At 45.9% G+C, this 23507-nt stretch overlaps 1 protein-coding gene across 2 annotated transcripts in view; it reads right to left on the bottom strand.

The window, feature by feature from the left end:
- Window positions 1-23507, bottom strand: part of LOC135906028 (nascent polypeptide-associated complex subunit alpha, muscle-specific form-like) — a 54921-nt gene that overhangs the window by 26431 nt on the left and 4983 nt on the right. For both annotated transcript variants that reach the window (XM_065437171.2, XM_065437170.2), the window contains exons 4-7: window positions 18401-19737; window positions 16907-17028; window positions 7538-7662; window positions 6235-6462 (exon numbers count right to left, since the gene is read on the bottom strand). In XM_065437171.2, coding sequence (XP_065293243.1) covers window positions 6235-6462; window positions 7538-7662; window positions 16907-17028; window positions 18401-19737 — 1812 coding nt within the window. The remainder of the gene's footprint in view (window positions 1-6234; window positions 6463-7537; window positions 7663-16906; window positions 17029-18400; window positions 19738-23507) is intronic.

Consider the following 23507-nt stretch of genomic DNA (forward strand, 5'->3'; position numbering starts at 1 on the left):
AATATAGCGGGTCACTGGAAGCCATCCTAGCCAAGCCAGCTAAAAATCCAGTATGACGGCCTTCAAAATTGGGTAGCGGGGCTCAGAATGAGCGATTCAGTCTGGAAAATAAAAATTTGGGGCCTAAATTCGTCCAATACATCCGCCATGAAGATGTATTAGCTCTATGGGAACCCTGAAGTTGCATTTATGAACTACAGAATATCCATCAAGCCCGAATTTTCGGAGTCGGCAAAATCCGTTGGCTATATACTGTACTTCAGTGCAATGGAAAGGTTACTGTCCAGTGCGGCCAATCCCACAGCGTGAATGTAGAGAACAGTTTACTGTACAAGTGCGTAATCCTGCAGTAGTAACGTAGAAAACAGAGGCACAGGCGGGAATTTATTTCCAGAGGGGGTTCTCCACCAGCCACTACTCCTCCACCTACACCCACCGCCCAGAGATTAACACTATGTTAGTCTTCTTTACATCTCTTTTTAAGGCGAAAGCCTTAGATGGCTCATGGGTCGAAAAATCCACTGTCTGGCGTAATGGCACCAAAATTCAAGCGAACCAACTTGGAGACATAGGCAAACCAGCCATATATTCAAATTAAAGGTACACTAAAGGGAAATACTAAGTTGACGTGAACTATTTGAATACCATTCCAGAAACCTCGCAATGCTTGTTTCGTGCCAAGAAAAGTATTAGTTTAAGAGAAAATGGCATCTGAAGGCTTCGCATACCCGTTTCGAAATTTGAATGTCCTGCCACCCAACCGGGGAGTGTGAGCACACGTCATCACCACCCTTTGCTGCCGTCGGTGAGTAAAACGGCGCCTGACAGACGGCCGTACCGAGCCAAGACAGAACAATGGACTCACCGCTGCAACTGCTTTTTGGTCAAGTCGCGTAGACCATTTGGGTATCCCACGACCTCACTTGGAAGTTGAATTCTCTGCTACTTGCAGTTTGTGCGAGTTTCACTAGCCAGCAGAAGCAGCGCAGCACTACGCAATAACAAAACTACTAAAACGCAAAACCGTGGGGGGAGAAGATTCGAGTGTAAACAAAAGCTTTGGACCGGTCACATCGTTGTCAAGAGTAATTTCAATCAGTTCTTTTATCTAAAAATGAAATAGAACCGAACAAGTAGCATTTGATTAATTCTTAAAATACAATGATGTTTTTTACATGGAGTAGTTGAGTACTAGTGACAGAATATAACTGAAGAGTGCTTTCGTCATCAGTCATGTGATCGAATGTCTCGGGGGAATCTAGTCATGTCCTGTATTTACCTGAATTTCTCAATTATTAAGGCTCTGTTCGCGATAATATTGACGCTTTAGAGATTCTCGGGCACTAATCTATCACTTTAGCTTGACTTGGATTTGCCTTTAGTGTCCCTTTAATGCACCTAGCTGGGCGAGTTGGTGATTGAACATATTGCTAAGGAGTGGGCAGCGCAACACGGGCGAAGGGCAAAACTAAGTGGACTGCGCTCATACCGTCCACTTCCTTTTGTCAGGGTTATGCTGCCCACCCCGAGGAACATATATCGAAGTTGGATTCCAATTCACATCATGTTGGTCAAGAGTCAAATCCAATTTATGAATTGTAGCTGGTGAGTTTGCAAAGCATGTCCACTTGGAATGAATTTACAGAATGACACCGGTTTGGAGATATACATCAGACTCGCCATAAAAATGCAATGTTGGAGCTTTTAACAAAACGCTCTTTTATGCATTGAAGCACAAAAGTAACTGGAATGCTAATGTATTGCATCCCATATTTTCGCGAATATCTTGAAACCGGGGTCACCTTGGAGATTCAAGCGGTTATAGCTTGCTAACTCACAGGCTACAATTCTTAAATTTAGATATGGGCCATAAAGTAAGTAATTTAATTATTGAATTATTGTTAATTAGTTGAATATGTGTTTCTATTTCTAGTATTTAGCAATGTCCACCTCTTAGAATAATCCACCTCAAGGAGAAGAATTATGCGATATGCCAAAGGCAATTTTTTTTTAAGTTCCAGAAAGTTTAAAGATGATCATCCCGTACATCTTATTGGAGCAGTCTGGAGCATGCATATTTAGAGCAATAATATAATTAAGAGGGCTAACCAGTCAGTAAATCTTGCATTCTACAGCAATAAAGCAGTGTTGAAAAGAAGCCTAAAGGCATCTTTAATACTAATTTTCTACTAAGTGCTGGTGAAATGACTGGAGGTGTTTTTCAACAGAATATGGGAAGAAACGAAATACAGCATGAAGGACAAGGACTGAGAGATGAAATGACAAAGTAAAAGGGCCCCATTGTACTAGAAATAAAGCTAACAAAGGCAGATGATGATGATATGCGATGTTTAATGGCAAAAAGGCCAGGTCTGGCCAAAGAGCACTATACAAGTGCATATGAGTATTTAATGGCACAATGAAGTGGTGGAACACGGCTGTATATGGGCCTATAATAGAGTCGCTGTGCAGTAATATATTAAAATTATGACAATGGCTTTAAAGTGTTCAATGAATGTAAAAGATGTTTTGAAAGAATGGTCTTTTAACATATGTGCATGCCATTGGCATTGCAGCCTCATCAGAAACCTTGGATGCAAGGCTTTGGAGGCATGTGCCATACAGATGCTATAATCGCAGCAGTAGCCTCTGTTAAAGGCCGATCCACACGACGGACCAAATTGCTCTTTTGGACCGCGGTCTGTGCATCACGTGATAGGACATCACCAGTTCATGCGTACAGCTGTTGGCCCGCGCAAGACCGCGGCCCTCCTCGCGGTCGAACAAATCGTAGAGGCTTTTCCCGCTTCCGTTTTGGCGGCGGACCGCATGCAAACCGCAGCTATTTTGGCGTAGCCAACGAATGTTGTCCGGCAACAGAGTGTCTTCAGCCAAATCCAATCTAGTTTTCGGCTCGGCAAAAGCCAGTCAAGTCGGTCGTTTCATGTCCGCCATTCCAGCAGATATATTTTTTAAACACCGTGTCCTCTTGGAGTGACGAGGAGGTTTTTTTCATTTTGTATGCCTCGTTGAGCAGTTCCCGGCTTTGTGGGACTTGAGCCGGAATGATAACAATGATAACACTCTGGCCAAGAGTGTAGCTGGTTTATAGTGCCTAGAATTACTATAGCTGGTTGGTCCGCTCTGCCGTCTGCTATGGCGGCCCGCCGTGTGGATGTGCTCTGCACCGGACCGGACCGCGGCGGGCCGTGACGTCGCATCACGTGACCGATCGGACCGCGGACTTGGTCCGTCGTGTGGATCGGCCTTAAGCAGTCATGCTACGAATTCATCGGTCATAGATATTGTAATGAATGAACATCATTTAAATATTTTAAAAGTGATTTGCTGCTGAAAAATGCATTCACATGAAGGAACATTGCTGGATGAAGAGGAATATTCTGTTTGTAAGCTAGAGGAAAGTGTTTTTTTTTTCTTTCAGCTTCCGATTCCTGGCACTCCACCAGGACATGTAGCACAGTCAGTGTCTCTCCACAATTAGCGCAGCACACGGGAAGGTCACCACCAGACAGCCTAGTAAGAGTGGGTCCTGTAGGTATGGCCTATCGTAAGTTGACAAGGAATTCAGTTCGCCGTGTTTTTGTTGTTGGCCCCCAATTAGCCAACTGAGGCTTAATTAAGTTAAGCTTATTCGACGTTTCAGTGGCCCAAATTCGCTGCCCTTATGTCCTGATTTTTCTGTAGAGAAAAGACTTCAAGTCTGTCAGAGAGACAGGTATGAAAGTGTTGCTCACTTTCACTGTAACAGATGTAGCCATCTGGTCTGCCAGCATGTTCCCCTTAATGCCTCTGTGGCCGGGCACCCAACAGATCACAACAAGCTGGTTTGACATGTACGCAGTGCACAAAAGTGAATAAAACTAGTTGAGTACAGGATTTTTGTTTTTGCGGAATGACATTAAGGATCTTACTACACTCAGGGTCAGTGAATATGATGGCGCTGGTTAGGTTGGTTATCCCGATACATTTAACAGCCAACATTACTGCGTATGCCTCAGCAGAAAAGACACTTTGTTTCCGGGTGCAAAACATCCGATTCTGAGAATGATGGACCAGCCACTGCAAAAGACATGCCAGTGTGGCACTTTGGTGTGTCGGTATAAAATTCCAGGCATGAGTACTTTAACTCGAGTTCTAGAAAGTGCATTTGGATGTGTTCCTCTAGCGTGTGCTTTGTAACATGAAAAAAAACGACGTGTCACACTTAATAAACTGCCATTGCCACGGTGCTAAGAGCTTTGCCAGGGCCTTTAGACGAGGTTCTAAAAGTGGTACACACATTCCATCACTGAACTTCCTCACACGCAGTGAGAAAGACTCCTTTGCAGTGGGTCGGTTGCGAAACAGTGTGGTGCATATCATTTATAGTAGCGTAATACGGATGTTCAGGGTTTGTGTGTACCTTCAGAAAATATGTAAAGCTAGAGTATGACCTTTGCAAGTTAAGTGACCACTTGTTTGATTCTGTGCAGAGGTTTTGCGCTGGACTTGCCCAGAATGTACCTGTGGCCAGGCGGATACACAAATGGTGAATTGGATCCAGCATCCTCAATGTGTACAGTGCGGCAGATTGGTACACCATGGTACCATAGTCTTTAATGTGTATGTATAAGGCTTTTGTATAGATCCAACAGGCACTTTCTGTCACTACCCCATGTAGTGTGCGACAGAAGTTTTAGGAGGTTCATTGCTTTCGTGCATTTCGTCCCGAGATACTTTATATGGGGTATAAACCTAAGAATTTATGTTCACCGCTGACAGCGAGTTCATGTCCATTGATGAAAATACTGGGCATTGGTGTTGCGCCTCTTTTCTTGGAGAAAAGCATGCAAGTACTTTCCTGCACATTCAGTTTAAGCCCATTTTCATCTGCCCATCTAGATAATTTGTTTAAGCCAAGCTAGAGCCAGCATTTGCAGATAGCAATACAGTCGACTCTTGTTAAAACGGGCCCTGATAATCAGACAAGAAATGTTCATTTTATCAGACGTCCATAATATCCGAAACGCCTCCCTTCCGAAACTTTCGTTGCGATGTCTAACAGCTTTATTGCAAATAGTAAGTGACGAATGTACAAAGTAAAAAACAAACAAAAAAGTTGTAGTTTCACCCGAAAGGCGAAGCATCGATTGCGACAGCAAATTAAGAAAAGCACGGCAGCAGCATTAGTGAGCGAATTGACCTTTGTGCTGCCTCTCGCTTCAACGCGAACGTCGAAAGCACAGCACGTACGAGGCACTTTACATACATACTGGGCGCACTTTGTCCGCATCGCAGGTCCCTTTGAAGATGAGGCCCGAGCAGGCACGCACTTTGTTCACATCACAGATTACTTTCAAGATCAAGCAAGGTGACTCAGTGTGCATTCAAACTGGCGTTAGGGTCTACACATTCTATGTTCAGTTCAAGTAAAGTACTGTACAGCAATGTGGAGTGCTACACAATATTGTATAGTGACAAATAAGGGCACTTGCATAGGTGGTGTTCAATATATAAGAGATTAGATCAAGGTTCGGTCGAAGGTTGGTCTGAAATACACTATGTGCTCTTATGTAAGTCAACACCCTACACAACAGGAAGGATTGCTTGTAATTATTCGTACATACACTGTCAAAATGCTGATGGATAAAAGCACCCTAGGGTGCGAAAAATAAACCTACCTTTGATATTAGTCGAACACCGTTATCAAACTAACACGCACTCATCAGCATCTACTGTTGTTTGAGAAATCATTAAAACAGCCTAGATGTCATATAGAAGAATTAAACAACCCGACAGAAGCTTCTATGGCTTCACTCCTTCTGTCATCTAAAAATGAGGTTGCCGAGTCGACCAAAGAGCAAATTTTGGGTCTTTTTATTGAGGAAGTGCTAAGAGTACAAGAGGCTAGTTCGGCAATATCTCCAGTCGAAGTTTTTATTTTTTCCAGACTCCCTAATTTGCCAAGAATTGTCAAATCTGAGCTGTAGTTGAAGTTCAATCATCATTTCAGATGGTGCATAGCATTGCTAGTAGAACAACTCCAATGAATTTAAACAACATGTAGAAATACTGTCGATCAAATTGATCAATTTCTATAGGCCAGGTAAGGAGAGAGTTAAGGAACCAATGACCCTTCATCTCAGAGCTTCTTGTAGTACTTACTAAGTAAATATTAGGTACAGCAACAAAAAAAAAAAAAAAGCAACAAGTCACACAAGATTAAAGCCTTACTTTGGGTAGTGTGGCTTTTTCTTCTGAACAGAGACTGAGAAATTCTTGAGACAAGTTTTGCGAAATATGGTCTTCGTTATAAGACAGAATGTCCACAATGAAGCGGCCAGTGACATTATCTTGCGAGTGAAAGTAGGCTTGCAGCTTTGTGCCTTGTCGAGAGACCATGTTTCGAAATGTACGCACAGCAGCGATAGTCCACATGCCGGGGCCACATGGAGACCTCACCTACAAAACAGAGCAGTTTCTTAAATCACAACATACTCTCGCACATACCAATGTGTGCATCAAACAACATGATGCCCAAATAAAAACTTGTAACCAATGATTACAGAAACTAAGGCTTATTTGCTGCTGTGGGCATTAAATACTGCAAAGTTGCAAGCAGTGCATAGTCCTGCTCACACAAGTTCCTTCTTTCATCCTAGGTATGTATATAAGCTTTAATCATGTTGAATAATGCAAAACCAACTGGGTCTAACAATACTATTCTGACATGCTGTTTCATGCAGCAAGGGAACAACTACATGGAGAATGTACTTCCTCCATGTGCATAGCTTTATGTATTAAACAACAAGCTGCAGTTACTCAATGGGCACATGAGGGTCATTCTTGCATGGAGTTACCGTATTTGCATGATTCTACTGCATCACCAATTGTAACTCGCAGTTATATTACCACCCAAATACCCCCGAAATAACTTGGTGCTGATTCTACCATGCTATTATTATTATTATGGATTCTACAATATTATGGAACATACAAAGGCACAGAGACATGCACACAGCAGAATTTTAGCAGCTGGTGGCTATCGGAATCCGACGACACCTCCTTTTCACTGTCTACCAACCACAGAAAGTCATCTTCAGTTTAATGCACTAGAAAAGTCACATTTCGGGAGGCTCGCACAATCATCGTCTGGGGGAGAGAATTCCCCGCACCACTGACCCACCTTGCGATGTCTCCGAGCGTCGCTTTCTAAAGACGACCCGTTGGATGGGAATGTGGCTAGCTACCTTACACGCAGCTTTTTTTTTCCCCAGTAAGAATCGGTTTCATGTTTTAGTTTGAGTAGAATTAGTTACGATTGTAATGTGCATGCAAATTTGAACCTTTTATTAAAAAACAAGTCCACATTAGAATCGTGCAAATATGGTAATTAGCAGCCATATTCTATTTCCTTGAATACTTCGCCCAAGACAAGTTTGTGCCAGTTAGGGTATCATGACAGGTAAAAGTACTAATGAATATCGACATAACAAGACTTTGTAGCTTTAGATATTAAATAATGTACCATACATACACCCTTAATGCTGCAGCAAAAACCCTGCGCTGGAAGTGATGCAAACTCCTCTTCAAGGAAGGACACACAGTCAATGTCCACCCTGTCAATGTTGCCAAAGTCCACATAAAAAACCTTGGCATGATCTGGAAGAGCAAAACAGTACTGCGGTTGTCAAAAATGCATCAAAAGAAAAAAAAATTTCAATAAATAAAAACTAACTACAGTTCCATACTCCGATGCCTTTTCTTGACTGCATCCACATGAAGCATCTGTGCCTAAATGACGGTCTATGACGGTGCATCCACAAAATGGACTTCACTGCAGACAATAATTCTGCAGCCTATCCAGCTGCAGCAGTTTATTGTTTACATCGATGATTCAAGCATATTTGTTAAAGCACACAATGTTATGAGCCCTCTGACGTAACAAACATAACACTTCAAAATGTGCATGTGTGGAGTATAGCAGATTCACTAGGAATAAATACACATTACAAAAACAATATCGGTTCTAGTCGGGCTTTTTAGAAACTCTTACAGCCATGCATTTTATCATTTGTATCTTGTAGCTGGAAAATTAGCTGTTGTGAAGTTAAAACACTGGCAATAATTTTTACTAAGCATTTATACTGGGGTGCTCATATACGATGTGTGTGTGCCAATCTAACATGAGCTTGTGGTGTGCTTTCTAGGCTCTGAGAAGCACTGCCGACCAAGAGTAGATTACTGAGGAGGTTTTTCTTCGTCCAATAGTGCCCAAATGGGTACATTGCTTTGAATCAAAACTATTAATCTGAAAGTCAGACGAATGTGGAATGGTATGGCTTTGGTATGGTATGGCAGATAAATGGCGGCAGCTTTTTTGTAAATTCTACCAATTTGGTGTAAATTATGTCACCACAAATAACAAAAAGCACCCATGAAGTGCCATTCAAGTTCAGTGAGTTGACATGAAAATTCAGGATGCAGCATGAATGTGCCAACCTACCTGTGATGTTACATCTTCATCTCTATGTTTAACACTTTCATGGTCACCAAACAAGTCCCAAGTGATCATGAATGCGCACGTACGATGGCGACCGAATGTTTCGAAAAAAAAATCACTTTTTCAGAATGAAGTGTCGACTAGCATTGCTCCAAAGGTGCAGCAATCTTCTGAGACTTCTAAAAAAATTCTTATTGTGCTACCATTCCATGGCTGCCACCACAACTGATCTTTTGCTTCCCTCTATGGCAGCTGCCACCATGGTAGTATAGGAGTACTTGCACTTTACCTAGTTTACTGCTGCATGCTTGCACACTTTATATTTGGCATTTTCATGCACATTTCCATTCATTTCAAGCCATGAGTGTTGGGGAAAACGGATTGCCGTCTCCTTTATCAGTTGACGAATTACTGCGAGATGCTTACCTGCATGACTGTGCTACAAGTGTACGATTACTTTCTCTAAAGGTGGGCACTTGCAAACAAGCGACACCATCCCCTTTCGCAAAATGTGCAAAAACTTGTACACACCTTGTCTAGCGATCAAATAATTAACTACTGAAAATTTCTCGCTTCATTGGTCTGACTGGTGCACATCACTGAGACTGGATTCTTTAACTCTACAATTTATTTTCCATTTTTATGGCCTTTTGTCAGTGGCTTGAATGTGGCTCAGAGGTTGCCACACAGTTGCCTTTGCTAGGATAGCACCGCTGGCACAACACATGACAAAAATGGAAAATGAAGTTAAATGATACAAAATGTGGGCGCTCTTTGTGTCAAACCTATTTAAAACATAAAATTAAGTTGTGTAAATTTTATTACATTTGCAAAAAAATTATTTCACGAGTACATCCATGTATTCAACAATAAAGTATTGTTATACCTTTGTTTTTTTATTATAAGCATGGTCCCATGTCAATATCAGCAAACGAAAACTACAATTGGGTCTATGCGAAAAACGCATGTGCGATACCTCCTAGGAGCCAGCAAAGGGTCTACAATTGATTTTGATCGCCCCTCAGTGGCCTGTCATGCCAGTACATGACATGTGATCGATAAAGAATGGCCTCACTATTAAAGTCCCACAAATCTCATGCCACAAAATTTTTTTGAATCCTTCAACTATAAGTGGAGTTATCACATCTATACCTGGCTTTCTCTGTCTTTGCATCTCTGTTAGCATGCTGGAAGCTACACAGCAGAGAAGCCAAGAGGGCAAAGACCGAGCCAAAAGTTCAGCGTTGCGGCGGTGAAAGGGCGTGTTGCAGTACTCCGTTGCGGCCGTGGTAGAAGTCTCGGAGGCCATAAGCAGCAGACGCAGCTACGCGCAGTGCGATGATTAAATAATTTTTCTGTCCTTTTGAGATTGTGGACACCTAATTTTTCATTTCTTTAACTAAAAATTAGCAATTATCTATTACTGAGAATGTTCTCGCAATCACAAAATCAGTCAATAGTGTTGGTCAGTCAAGTGCTTTCGATGACGATATTGACACGTGTACTTATCTTTATCGGGCGACCACGTTTCGCCGCTTAACAAATGTAATCGCACAGCGAGAGACGCGCCTGCATGTATCCGACGTTTCTGGAAAGTTATCGATGCTTCTACCCGGCTGTCTGTTGTCGCCGAACCTTGTGTTATCCGATTTCCTCGCGTAACACGAATGGTGTAGAACTTTGTGGAAGGCACGCGGGTCCGAACGATTAGTCTGGAGCATTCGACAACTGCTCTATAAAAGCCGACGCGCTTGACCTGCTGATCAGATTTCCGACGATCGCCGACCGTGTTCGCCGCTATCGTTGTGCTATAAGTGTAGCCTGTTTTGTGGGCACAGGTTCGCCCAATAAAAGCTAGTTTTGTATTCCACCGTACTGCTTCTTTCTTCACCGTCACTACCACGTGACATCTGGTGGAGGTGCTTTTCGTTCATGTACGGGACGCCCCCGACAAGCCGTGATCCCAGCCCAGACCGCAAACAGAACACCAGCGTCGTCCCGGACCACCGAGCAAGCCGCCGTCTTCAACAGCTGCTCCCGGAGCACGGACTTCTACCTGAGAAGACCAAGAAGATTGTGGCCAAGGCAACCCCAATGGCAGCCCCAGCGTCCCCCATCGTGCTGCAGCAGCCCAGGGAACCACTGACGTTCCGCGGTTCCACATTTGAGGACCCGGAAACCTGGCTGGAAACGTATGAGAGGGTCGCTACGTTTAACAACTGGGCAAGCGACGACAAGCTACGACACGTCTATTTCGCATTGGAGGACGCCGCCAAGACGTGGTTCGAGAATCGAGAAGCCACCTTGACGACGTGGGACCTCTTCCGAAGCGGCTTCCTGCAAACATTTCAAAGCGTCGTGCGAAAAGAGCGAGCCCAAGCTCTCTGGAGACAAGAGCGCAGCTGCCGAATGAGACGATCGCGATCTTCACTGAGGAAATGAGCCGTCTGTTCCGCCACGCCGATCCCGAAATGTCCGAGGAGAAGAAAGTACGTCTACTGATGCGTGGTGTAAAAGAGGAACTTTTCGCCGGTATGGTAAGAAGCCCACCGAAGACCGTCGACGAGTTTCTTCGTGAGGCGACGAGCATCGAGAAGACACTGGAATTGCGGAACCGGCAATTCGACCGACGCACCAAGCCAACAAGCTACTCCGGAATTAAATCACTGGCCACGAACGATCGATGCGAGACCATCAGAGCCATTGTGCGCGAAGAACTGCGCAAGGTCTTGCCATCGTCGCAGCCTCAAGTGGCCTCGATCGCCGACATCGTGAAAGAAGAGGTGCACCGATCGCTAGGAGTTCCTGAGCTGCAACCACAATTACCGCAGCCCCAGCCAGAAGCGATGACATACGCCGTCGTCGCACGCCGTCCAGGTCTCCCTCCGCGACCACGCTAGGGCCCTGCAACGACGCAATTCCTTCGTCCACCGCCACCGCCGCCAGCACGCCCACCCGCCGCCCAGCGCACCTACGCGAGGAAGACGGTCATTTGGCGCGCCCCCGACCACCGCCCGCTCTGCTACCACTGCGGCGAAGCCGGCCATGTGTACCGCCGATGCCCATACCGCGACCTGGGATTGCGAGGCTTCGCCGTCAACGCACAGCGCCCGAGGGAAGGTGAACGACCTCGTGACATCGCCGACTACCTCGCCGCTACTCAGTGGAGCCCTCGACGACCGTCGCGTTCGCCATCACCAGGCCGCTACCTGTCGCCGCAGCGCCGACCATACACCGGTCCAGCCCTGGGCCGGTCAGCGAGCCCATATCCGGAAAACTAAAAGCAGCAACCAATGGAGGTGCGGTTGCTGTTCGTCGAACTGACGAAGATCCTCCGCCGCCGACGAAGACGATGAAGAAACGATCTCGACGACATAACAACGACACGCTGCCATCCCGACGAAGTGAGGAAGGCAAGACTACACCGATGAACGACGACTTGACGACGCGACGTTCTAACTTCAGTTCAACACGACGCAGCCGTGATCCGATGCCACGACCTAACTGCAACGCCAGACAAAGAACCACCGACTTCGACGTGCTTCTCGACGGCCACGCAGTCACTGCCTTAGTCGACACAGCGGCCGATTACTCTGTAATGAGTGGACACATCGCCGCCCAGTTGAAGAAGGTTAAGACTGCATGGGAAGGTCCCCAAATTCGGACCGCTGGAGGACACCTCATTACGCCAACTGGAAGCTGCACGGCAAGAATTACAATTCATGACCGGACTTACCCTGCCACCTTCGTTATCCTCCAACAGTGTTCACGAGACGTCATTCTCGGCATGGACTTCCTGAATCAACATGGCGCAGTCATCGACCTGAAGTTGAAATAGATAACGCTGTCACAAGATCAAGCGATACCGCCGGAGAGCTGTCGTAGTCACCACGCCTTGAGTGTGCTCGAAGATCAAGTGAGCATCCCGCCGCGTTCCAGCATTATTATTTCCGTCGGCACTGAAACACCCGCTGATGTAGAAGGAGTCATCGAGGGCCGCTGGAGCCACATCAACAAAGGCACGACAATCGCATGCATCGAGGAAATTGTGGAAACCAGCAATGCCTTTGTCCTCTCGGATTCAGCCGCATCTACCCCGATGAGCATTATCCCCGAACCAGACTTCGACGTAAATCCAAGTCTTCCTATGAGTAAGCAGCAACAGATCAGAAGTCTTCTCCGACGATACAAAGACTGCTTTTCAACGTCATCGAGGATTCGACAAACACCAGTTGCAAAGCATCGCATAATAACCGAAGAGAGCGCTCGACCACTCCGCCAGAGCCCTTACCGAGTTTCGACGCGAGAACGTGAAGCTATTAGGCAACAAGTCGACGAAATGCTGCGCGACGACATCATCCAGCCGTCGAAAAGCCCGTGGGCCTCCCCTGTAGTTCTGGTAAAAAAAAAGGACGGAACCCAACGCTTCTGCGTCGATTATCGTCGACTGAACAAGGTCACGAAGAAGGATGTGTACCCCCTTCCACAGATAGACGACGCATTGGATCGGCTCTGCAACGCTAAATACTTCTCGTCGATGGACCTCAAGTCTGGCTACTGGCAAATAGATGTCGACAAGAGAGATCGCAAAAAGACTGCCTTCATCACGCCAGACGGCCTCTACGAGTTCAAGGTCATGCCATTCGGACTGTGCTCGGCGCCTGCAACGTTTCAGCGCGTCATGGACACGGTGTTAGCCGGATTGAAGTGGCAGACGTGCCTTGTTTACCTGGATGACGTCGTTGTCTTCGCCGGAAATTTCGACGATCACCTTAGGCGGCTTGCAACAGTGTTAGAAGCCATCAAGTCTTCAGGGCTCACTCTGAAGCCGGAAAAGTGCCGTTTCGCTTACGGTGAGCTTTTGTTCCTAGGCCACGTGATCAGCAAATCAGGAGTACGCCCCGACCCACAGAAGACAGCTGCCATCGCAAAGTTCCCACAGCCAACCGACAAGAAGGCAGTGCGCAGATTCCTTGGCATGTGTGCCTACTATAGGCGCTTTGTCAAGGACTTTTCACGCATCGCGGAGCCGCTAACACATCTAACCAAATGTGATGTCGCGCTCAAGTGGGAAACGCCTCAGGCCAAGGCATTTCAAGAACTCAAACGATGCATGCAGTCGCCGCCGGTACTTGCACACTTCGACGAGGACGCCGATACCGAAATCCACACTGACGCTAGTAGCCCAGGCCTCGGTGCCGTCCTAGTCCAGAGGAAAGAAGGACTTGAAAGGGTGATATCGCATGCTAGCCGTTCGCTGTCAAAAGCGAAAAGCAACTATTCTACGACTGAAAAGGAATGCCTCGCCATCATTTGGGCTACAGCTAAATTCCGCCCTTACCTCTATGGCAGGCCATTCAAAGTCGTCAGTGATCATCACGCATTGTGTTGGCTAGCTAACTTAAAGGACCGTTCAGGACGGCTGGCGCGGTGGAGCCTCAGACTACAAGAATATGACGTCACGGTAATATACAAGTCCGGAAGAAAACACTCCGACGCCGACTGCTTATCGCGCGCCCTCATCGATCCCTCGCCGCAAGACGACGAGGACGACGACGCCTTCCTTGGGATAATAAGCGTGGAAGACTTCACTAAACAGCAACGAGCCGACCCGGAGCTAAAAGGCCTCGTCGAGTATTTGGAAGGGAACACCGACGTTGTCCCTAGGGCATTTAAGCGCGCGTTGTCTTCGTTCACGCTACAAAACAACCTGGTCGTGAAGAAGAACTTCTCACCAGTCCGCGCCAGCTACCTTCTTGTTGTACCGTCAGCGCTGCGTCCAGAAATACTGCACGCCCTACACGACGATCCAACCGCTGGGCACCCCGGATTCTCCCGGACGCTGTCGAGAATACAGGAAAGGTATTACTGGCCGCGTCTGACCACCGACGTCGCCCGTTACGTCAAGACATGCCGAGACTGTCAACGACGCAAAACACCACCGACAAGGCCAGCAGGATTAGTACAGCCGATCGAACCTCCTCGCCGACCATTCCAGCAGATTGGGATGGATTTGCTGGGGCCGTTTCCGATATCAACATCCAGGAATAAGTGGATCGTCGTGGCGACGGACTATCTCACCCGTTTTGCTGAAACTAAAGCTCTACCAAAAGGCAGCGCAGCCGAAGTGGCGAAATTTTTCGTGGAGAACATCCTGCTGCGACATGGTGCCCCAGAAGTCCTCATCACCCACAGAGGAACGGCTTTTACAGCAGAGCTCACCCAAGCCATTCTGCACTACAGCCAGACAAGCCACAGGAGGACAACTGCCTACCATCCGCAGACGAATGGTCTCACGGGTCGCCTGAACAAGACCCTCGTCGACATGCTAGCAATGTACGTCGACGTCGAACACAAGACGTGGGACGTGGTCCTGCCGTACGTAACCTTTGCGTACAACACGGCGGTGCAAGAAACAACACAGATCACGCCATTTAAGCTGGTTTACGGCAGGACTCGACGACGACGCTTGACGCCATGCTGCCGCACGTAACTGACGAAGAGAATGTGGACGTGGCTAGCTATCTCCAGCGCGCCGAAGAAGCCCGACAGCTCGCCCGCCTGCGAATCAAGAGCCAGCAGAGGACCGACAGCCGACACTACAACCTCCGACGACGCTTCGTCGAGTACCAACCTGGCGACCGTGTTTGGGTCTAGACCCCGATACGCCGACGAGGACTCAGTGAGAAACTACTCCGACGCTATTTCGGACCCTACAAGGTCATCCGAAGTATTGGCGCTCTGGACTATGAGGTCATGCCAGACGGCATTTCGCATTCATAGCGGCGCCACGCACGATCTGAAGTGGTCCACGTGGTGCGCCTTAAACCCTTTTACGGACGCTGACAAACTTCGGCATTTTTGTTCTTTTCTTTGCTACGAGTGCTTTTGCTTATTACCTTCGTTTGTTTGCAGCATCGGGTCGATGCTTTTTAAGAGGGGGGTATTGACACGTGTACTTATCTTTATCGGGCGACCACGTTTCGCCGCTTAACAAATGTAATCGCACAGCGAGGGACGCGCCTGCATGTATCCGACGTGTCTGGAAAGTTATCGATGCTTCTACCCGGCTGTCTGTTGTCGCCGAACCTTGTGTTATCCGATTTCCTCGCGCAACACGAATGGTGTAGAACTTTGTGGAAGGCACGCAGTTCCGAACGATTAGTCTGGAACATTCGACGACTGCTCTATAAAAGCCGACGCACTTGACCCGCTGATCAGATTTCCGACGATCGCCGACCGTGTTCGCCGCTATCGTTGTGCTATACGTGTAGCCTGTTTTGTGGGCACAGGTTCGCCCAATAAAAGATAGTTTTGTATTCCACCGTACTGCTTCTTTCTTCACCGTCAGTACCACGGGACAATATTGTGGATGCTAGAGCAAGTGACTGTTCCCTGCTTTTGACACGAGATTGTTAATTCCCTGCTGCATGAAGGGCAATAATATTTCGCTCATATTCACAGGAGCCTCGTTAACAGATTGGCAACAGTTTTTTACTGTGTTTAAATAGTGTTTTAGGGCCCCTTTACCATGCAACCATGCGAATGGTGTGACCACAGAGGATCAATGCACTGGCGTGTAGTCTGCGGGCCAGCCAAGCTAAGCTGATGGCCTAATGGCATATGTGCTCATGATGCTTTTGCTGACTATGTGACATTTTAAAGTGAACAGCTTTCTTTGACACTTTCACTCGTTTTCGTTGTTGGCAGCAGTCAGAGCGGTTGGTGGCAGTTTATGGTCTGTGATCGAACTTGCGACAGAAAGGTGACAAAAGATAGGGCACGTGCTCTCACACAACCAAGTTGCGGGAAGGATTGGAGGGGAGACTGTCACACGTGAGCTTGTTTGTTCATTCATGCGCCCACCCACTTGCTCGTTCGTTCGGCCTATTCGTTTACACTGACAATCATCATCGATGGCTTCTGCACAATATTTTTTTTACTACAATACACACCTTAAGCTGTGAGCAAACAAACATATGCTTTGCTGTAACTGATGCTGTCTCCGATCTTGTATTTTCAGTTTAGTTATAGCAGTAGAATGTTCAATGAAATAAGGAATGAGCTACCCAATTTCAGAATTTCTTCTGTCTGCAATAATTCATTTATACATGCATGTTATACCGTGGTTCAATTATATTCACATTAACCTGAATCTCACGAAGATTACTCAAATTCTACCTCTGCCTAACTTAATATGCTCTGAATACAAAACTGTGCTGAGGGTGTGGATTTGCTTAACCTGGCACACAAGCACCCTTTGGCACACAAATGCCTGGATTGTGGAATGACAAAAAAAAAAAAAAGGGGGCAAATTATATCGCAAACATAAGGTGAAGTTATTCATGAACAAGCACACTGTACAACAATAAGATAACAGTGAAGGCTGAAATAAGTACTCACCTGGCGTAACTTGCAGGATCCTAGCGCGATACCAGTGACCATCTTCTGCATAGTATGCTGCACAGTACATGCCTGCTCGGAGAGTGAACTCTCGCCGTCGAGCGCTGCTGCTGTAGTGCTCCCTATGGGTATAACACACAATACAATTTTATCAAAACCTGTGTCAGCCAGTGTCCTGTTCACTCATTATTTCATAAAATTTCACGAAATTTATTTTCACAATTAGCCTTTTGGCGTTGCAAGAATCTGCAACCGATCCTACAGCGTGAAGCCACAAAGTTCGTTCAAGAATAAAATAGGCAGCTATCCAAACTGCTTTTCAGGCACAGTGCATCAACTCTACGTATATGTAAGAGTGCAGCTGCGTTTAAGTAACTGGTAGGCTTTACAACCCCCCTTACTTCCCTCCACCTTGCGGGCTTCCGCAGAACTATTAGGTCAAATATCATGAAGTGATTGAAAATCCAGACTTGAGGTCAAAATTAAAAAAAAAAATTTAGGGAAAGAAATTGCCAAATGTCTATACATATGCTGCAGATCTTTAGAACATTGCTGTAACTTTTTTTACAAGTAAAAAAATGAAATGCCAGGTAGCTTGCAATACCATAAGATGATGCTGCAACAGCTGGCCTTATACAACAGCTTCTGTGGCCTCCAGAAGCAACACTCACCTCTCATTAGTAGACACGAGGAATGCGGGAGATGGAAATTCAAGACGATGAACAAACCGAGAACAAGGTGAAAGCAGGAACCAATGTTTCGACAAGGAGACTTGTCTTTTTCAAGGCCTTGAAAGAGAAGTCCACTTGTTGAAACATTGGTTCCTGCTTTCACCTTGTTCTCATTTTGCTCACTCACCTTCCATGGCATACAGAAGCAACTGCTGCAAAAGTTAAGCCTAAAGAGTGGTAGTACTAAATATGATGATGAGTTAATCATTTCTGCCACTATTCCCCAACTTTTTTACATTGCATACCAGGTGCCCTGGGCTTGTATGCAACTGCTGGCTGTCCCAAGTCAACCTTCTTCATGTTTGAGCCACCCTCTTTCTTCCTCTAGCATTTGAGAAACCAAAAGGCTCATACTGTGGTATCACCTCACATGTCACTCCTGTGCAAGCCACACCTACAATCCCTTGAAAACACCTGTTCAGCACTCCTTACCAGCAGGCTTATCACCTGCACAATAATGTAAGTCTCTTTCTAATGAAGATGCCACCAAAATGCTCAATCTTGCATTCAAAAGTAACATCACGAGCTTTAAGGTGGCACGATTATGATTGATCCTGGCAACTTGTTGTTCTTTACTATGTGCTAAGCTCTTAACTCCACCACGACCCTAAACAAAGCTTCATTCACAAGGCATCAGCCTTAAAGCCTCAAGATCACCAGGTATGGCACACTTTGGTCGTGGAGTCACTATAGGCACAGGCATCTGTTTCTCAACAGGACAACAGTAAACATAGCAGAGAAGTGCAAAAACTAATGAACTTACTGCAACCTCTTTAGAAGGGTTTCCAATATGTTTGCAGAAGTAGTCAGCTGAATCCAAAACTCGGAAGGTGTCTTGTAGAATGAAAGAACAATGTCTTGTGTGGTCCCAACAACACCTGCATTAGGTGAAGGAATTCCAGGAGGCTTCAGTTTACTGGGCAGTTGTGCAGCAGCACTTGTGCACGGCCTTGAAGCACTCTCTGGTGGTTTCTGTTGCGTGAAGTTATGCATTGCAGCTGCATTATCACTGGCCACCCAATTTGGGCTACCTTGGCTTTGTGCAGGAAGCGCAGGGGTCGGGGGAATGTTTCGCACTGACACACATGGTCCAAGCTTGGACCATTTGTTCTGGTCACCTTCTTCCTCATAGGAGTATGCATCACCTTGATCAAAGCTTACAGGACCAACACTTTCCCCACAAATAGTACCAGCAGCTTCAGCAGAAGGCTGGTGTACAGGCGGCGCAACTGTAGGTGCCTGTGGTGTTGTAAATGTCACAGGGATAGTAGGGTCGGGCGCAACATGACCAGGTGTAGCTGGGCCGGGTACAGCAGGGCCGTGTGTAGCAGGGCTGGGTATAACAGAGCCAGACATAGCAGCACCTGGCACAAGCACAGTATGGGCAGGCATAGTAGCAGTGTATGCGTTGCTGTATAGAGTTGTGCCAAAATAAGGTGCCAAGCTAGGTGGAGGCATAGCAGAACTATGTGCAACAGCAGTAGGTGCAACAGCAGCAGGTGCAACAGCAGTATGCACAGTAGCATAAGCTTCGCTGCCAAGAGTTGTGCTACAGTTTGGTGTCAAGCCAATCGGAAGTACAACAGGTGCAGATACAGCAGGAGCAGATACAGCTGGAGCAAATACAGCTGGAGCAGGTACAGCTGGAGCAGGCACAACTGGAGCAGGCACAGCTGGAGCAGGCACAACTGGAGCAGGCACAACGGGAGCAGGCACAACTGGAGCAGGCACAACTGGAGCAGGTACAGCTGGAGCAGGTACAGCCGGAGCATGCACAGTACCAACAGGAACAGTAGCAACAGGAACAGTAGCAACAGGCACAGTAGCAGTAGGCACAGTAGCAGCAGGCATAGCAGTAACATACGTTTCACTGCCCGGAGTTGCACTACAGTTTGCTGCCATGGCAGGGAGCCTTCCGGAGCTGTCACAAGTTGGTGCTGTTAGCGATGACCCGCTTGCAAGTCTTGCATATGCTGCAGTGAGTGATGAAATTGCAGCAGCAGTTTCCTGTGGAAGTGCAAAACTTGCAGCCGATGTTTGACGTCCCAGCACCTCATCACAGATGGACAGATGTGGCAATGCAGAGGAAGCATGCTGTGACTGCAAAAGTTGGGTTAAACTTATTATAGGTCTTTGCACAGACTAGAGGTACGCAGAGGCTCAAGTTAACCTGAATGTTCATTGCTGGCATGGTCTGCAGGCCAGGAAGAGACCACCTAACTGTCTTAGGCTAAAGTACCCTTCTAACGGTTGGGCCTCACTTGTTTGACAATGATGTGAATGTGGAACTTCCTTGAATTTATCAGCAAAGATATGTGGGAGTAAAATATAGGCTAGCAGGCATGTAATGCATGAGCAAGAAAATGAAACAGTGTACATTTCGTGCAGAAGGGAGACAACATAGCCAAAAGACAAAAGGAATGATAGATGATGACTGGTTTGCGTATTACCTTGCTATCATGAACTGAGCAACAGTGACTGGTTAGTGAGTGGCAAGCAGGAGGAGCTTACTGAATAATCATCCTCCCAGAACAACTTGCAAGAGATTTAAAAAAAAAGCCATAAGACAAACCTTTTCCAAGCAAATATTAGCGACTCAAATGACTACCACAACACACACACGTGTGCAAGCCCAGCCTTGGCCATGTGTGGCGCTGGCTAATACTCCCAAGGTTAGTCTCGTACACACATGCCCAAGAAAGTGGCCAGTCTAGTCTCGCTAGTCTCGTACACAAATGCCCAAGAAAGTGGCCAGATGGATAGGGTCGTTGTAGCTTAATTTGTAAAGCACCGCACAAGTACAGTAATGCAGAGGATGTGGGTTTGGTTACCACTTGCAGCACATAATCTTTCTATTCCCTTTAATTTCTCTTTAATTTACTTCTACATTTTAATTAAACATAATAAACTTCCCTTATTCTTTCTCTGACTTAATTGTCACATTGTACGACTGTGACAAAAAAAAAATCAGTTCCACTTATTCTTTTCACGCATTATATACATGAGCATGTACGATGGCAATACAAGGGAAGTTGAATAGTTTGACAATAAAAAGACCAAACGCTATTATTATGCCCAGTCAAGTACAGACTTGAATGTGAACAAAAAAAGAAGCGCTGCGTTTGCGCGCTTTGCCTGTGTTTGTTTGGTTTTGTGCTACTAGTGTTATATCATGAAATGAGCACGTCAAGACCACCACATCAATAAAATGGACAAGAAAATCTATGCGAGTATACAAAGTCAAGGATGTTTTTGTACTCTGGCCATTTTTGCACAAATGTCATGCAAGTTAACGACCGAATCATGTGTCAGAACTGCTATTCCATAAATTTTAACTGCAAATATTTATTCTGAAATGATGCTTTGACACACTTTGCTAACATTATGCCACAATAGAATCACTTATATTTTTCAAGTTGTTGCTACAGTAGTGATTGTAGACTATGAATGGTTTCAAAAGTACACATTTACATTATTAAAGCATGTTTGGCAACATCATCTAGAATTCCTGCAGCATAATATACAACTAAATGCACTGCAATTGACGAAACTGCCTGTTTATTTCTAGTCTTCTCAATATAACTTTACCCACTTTTTATGCCAGAATAGCTGATGTAATTACATGTATAGACTTGAAGAAACACAAAATGAATACATTAAGCAAAGCTGTATAAATAAATTAGACTTCTGAAATAGCAAAATGGCCCCTATTACATACAGTGAGACAGTACTGGCAAGCTAAAAAAAGAAGGATGCAAGAATGAAATATGGGTGGCAACATCACCCTAAGTTCCTTGCACAAGCTTACTGTGGCACAAATTTTTATATTGTCTGCTTGGGCTCAGTTAACCATTTATTGGTAAAAAAAAGGACTACACTGCCCCAATTCTAATAAACCAAGCACCAAATTTTACGTATTACAGTGAAGCTGTTAGCTTTCAGTTGGTTGAGATTTTTCACGGCGATGCCCTCACAGAAAAGAAAAAAGAAATTTCAGTGATTGAAGCGAAAAGTGCATATGTTCTTTGGTATCATGCGTACAACATACAGCACAGCATTCCTTTCAACAAAGAACAAGCACAAAACAAGCATCGAAACCACTTAATTGATAAGGCACTCCAGCAAACCATGTGAAGCACATAGCGCTAACCATAAAGCTGCCACGGTGACGGCAGCTTGTGATGCTGGGAGTGACCCGACTAACCTTCCATATATAAAATAATCAGCCTAGCAACTGAGTTCATTGTTGTTGCAGCACTGCCATGGGTAGGCAACTCATAGTTAGGACTCCCAAGGAGCAGCGCGAATATGAGGAGCGGCAAAGGGGAAAGAAATGGCAATACGACCAGCGGCAGCGTGCTGCCACTGGTCGTATAATTGTGGAATTCAAGCACAGGGGAAGTCTATATGTCCACATTTTTCTGTGGCTGAATAATGCACCAGAGGAGGAATTGAGTGATAAAGCATTGCGTATTCCACTCAGCAGTTGTAGTGATGGTTTTCAACAGCTTCGCTGGACATCCACTTTCTCAGGGCCGGGATGGCGAGCCAAACATCTTGCATATATTTTTCTGTTTAATCTGACTTTACGTAGATTTTCAGTCCTTTTAAATACGGTGTGTAGGATCAACGAGCATGTGAAGTCAGGGAGGTTTCCTTTCGACCACTGTGCGAGGACACATAAAAGAACTTGTTAGCAATACTGCATGTTGCCGGATGCAACATGACAAAGGATGCTTTGGTTAACGAAAATTGATGATGTGCACCATACTATGTGCTTTTACCTAGCACTGCAAGCTACAAAGCTTGCTAGGCATGCATGTGAGCAGCTGTCAGACTGTTTAAGGCTGATGTTTAAAACTGTGATGAGTAACGCCTCATGACGGTCTTTTTAAAAGATGGTGTACTTCTGAAGAATGTGTGTGCGATATTCAGATGTTTCTTGAACACACGGCAACTTAGGATTATGTTTATGTAGGAGTTTTTTAGTGTCATCGAGATTGTAAAGACCCTTGAAATTCCTACATAATATTTGTGTATCCATAGTAAAACAGCTTTGTGCTGTGTGTTTAGGAGAAGATCACGTTAGCCAACAGAGCCCCTTCCAAGCCGCGAGATGCAGGGTTTGTCTTTTTGGCACCGTTCAGGGAGCTCCGCCGATCCTTCAGCGTCTGGGACGCCGATGTACTTGACAATTTTTGCCTCCACTGAGGTGCTGGTTGCCCACTCGCAGTGCAAGCTCACGGGTGTTTTGAGCTTCTCTGGCCAAGCAAAAACTAGACATTCTAGACCACGCAGGCACGGAGGACTGCTGGCTCATCTTGCTGGGCGGCGAAAGAGCACTTGCTGCTTCTGTTGAGGAGGCAGGTGGTTCTACTGCTGGTCCACTATGTGTGGTCTGAACGGCTGCCAAGAACCAGTGCAGCACTGCCCCCTGCCGTGCCACTTCAGAGAATTAAGGTCCCTGTACAAATGAGAAGTGCTTGCACGCTTCTTTGAAGTAAATGTTTTCTCCGACTTTGAGGGTGATTTTTTTTTCTTCTTCCAAGGACAGGAGTGAAAACACGCAGTTTTCACAGTACGGTGGGTCGTTGCAGTTGTCCATGAGGTGGTCATGCGACGCGCACTTTGTACAGGTGGCATGGCCTCGGCAGCTTGGAGAGCCATGACCGAAAATTTGGCACTTGAAGCAGCATCGTAGATTTGGAATGTATGGTCCAACATCACTTTTGATGTAGCCTGTTTCGATGCGTTTGGAGAGTATGCTTGTACAAACCGTGAGAATGAGGTGTTTTGTTGGAATTGATAGCCGGCGAGCTTGCATTCCACAACCAATCCAATTCTTTCTTACACCAATGCGCTGCACAGTG

Source organism: Dermacentor albipictus, chromosome 1 (genome assembly GCF_038994185.2).
Source record: "Dermacentor albipictus isolate Rhodes 1998 colony chromosome 1, USDA_Dalb.pri_finalv2, whole genome shotgun sequence".
NCBI lineage: Eukaryota > Metazoa > Arthropoda > Arachnida > Ixodida > Ixodidae > Dermacentor > Dermacentor albipictus.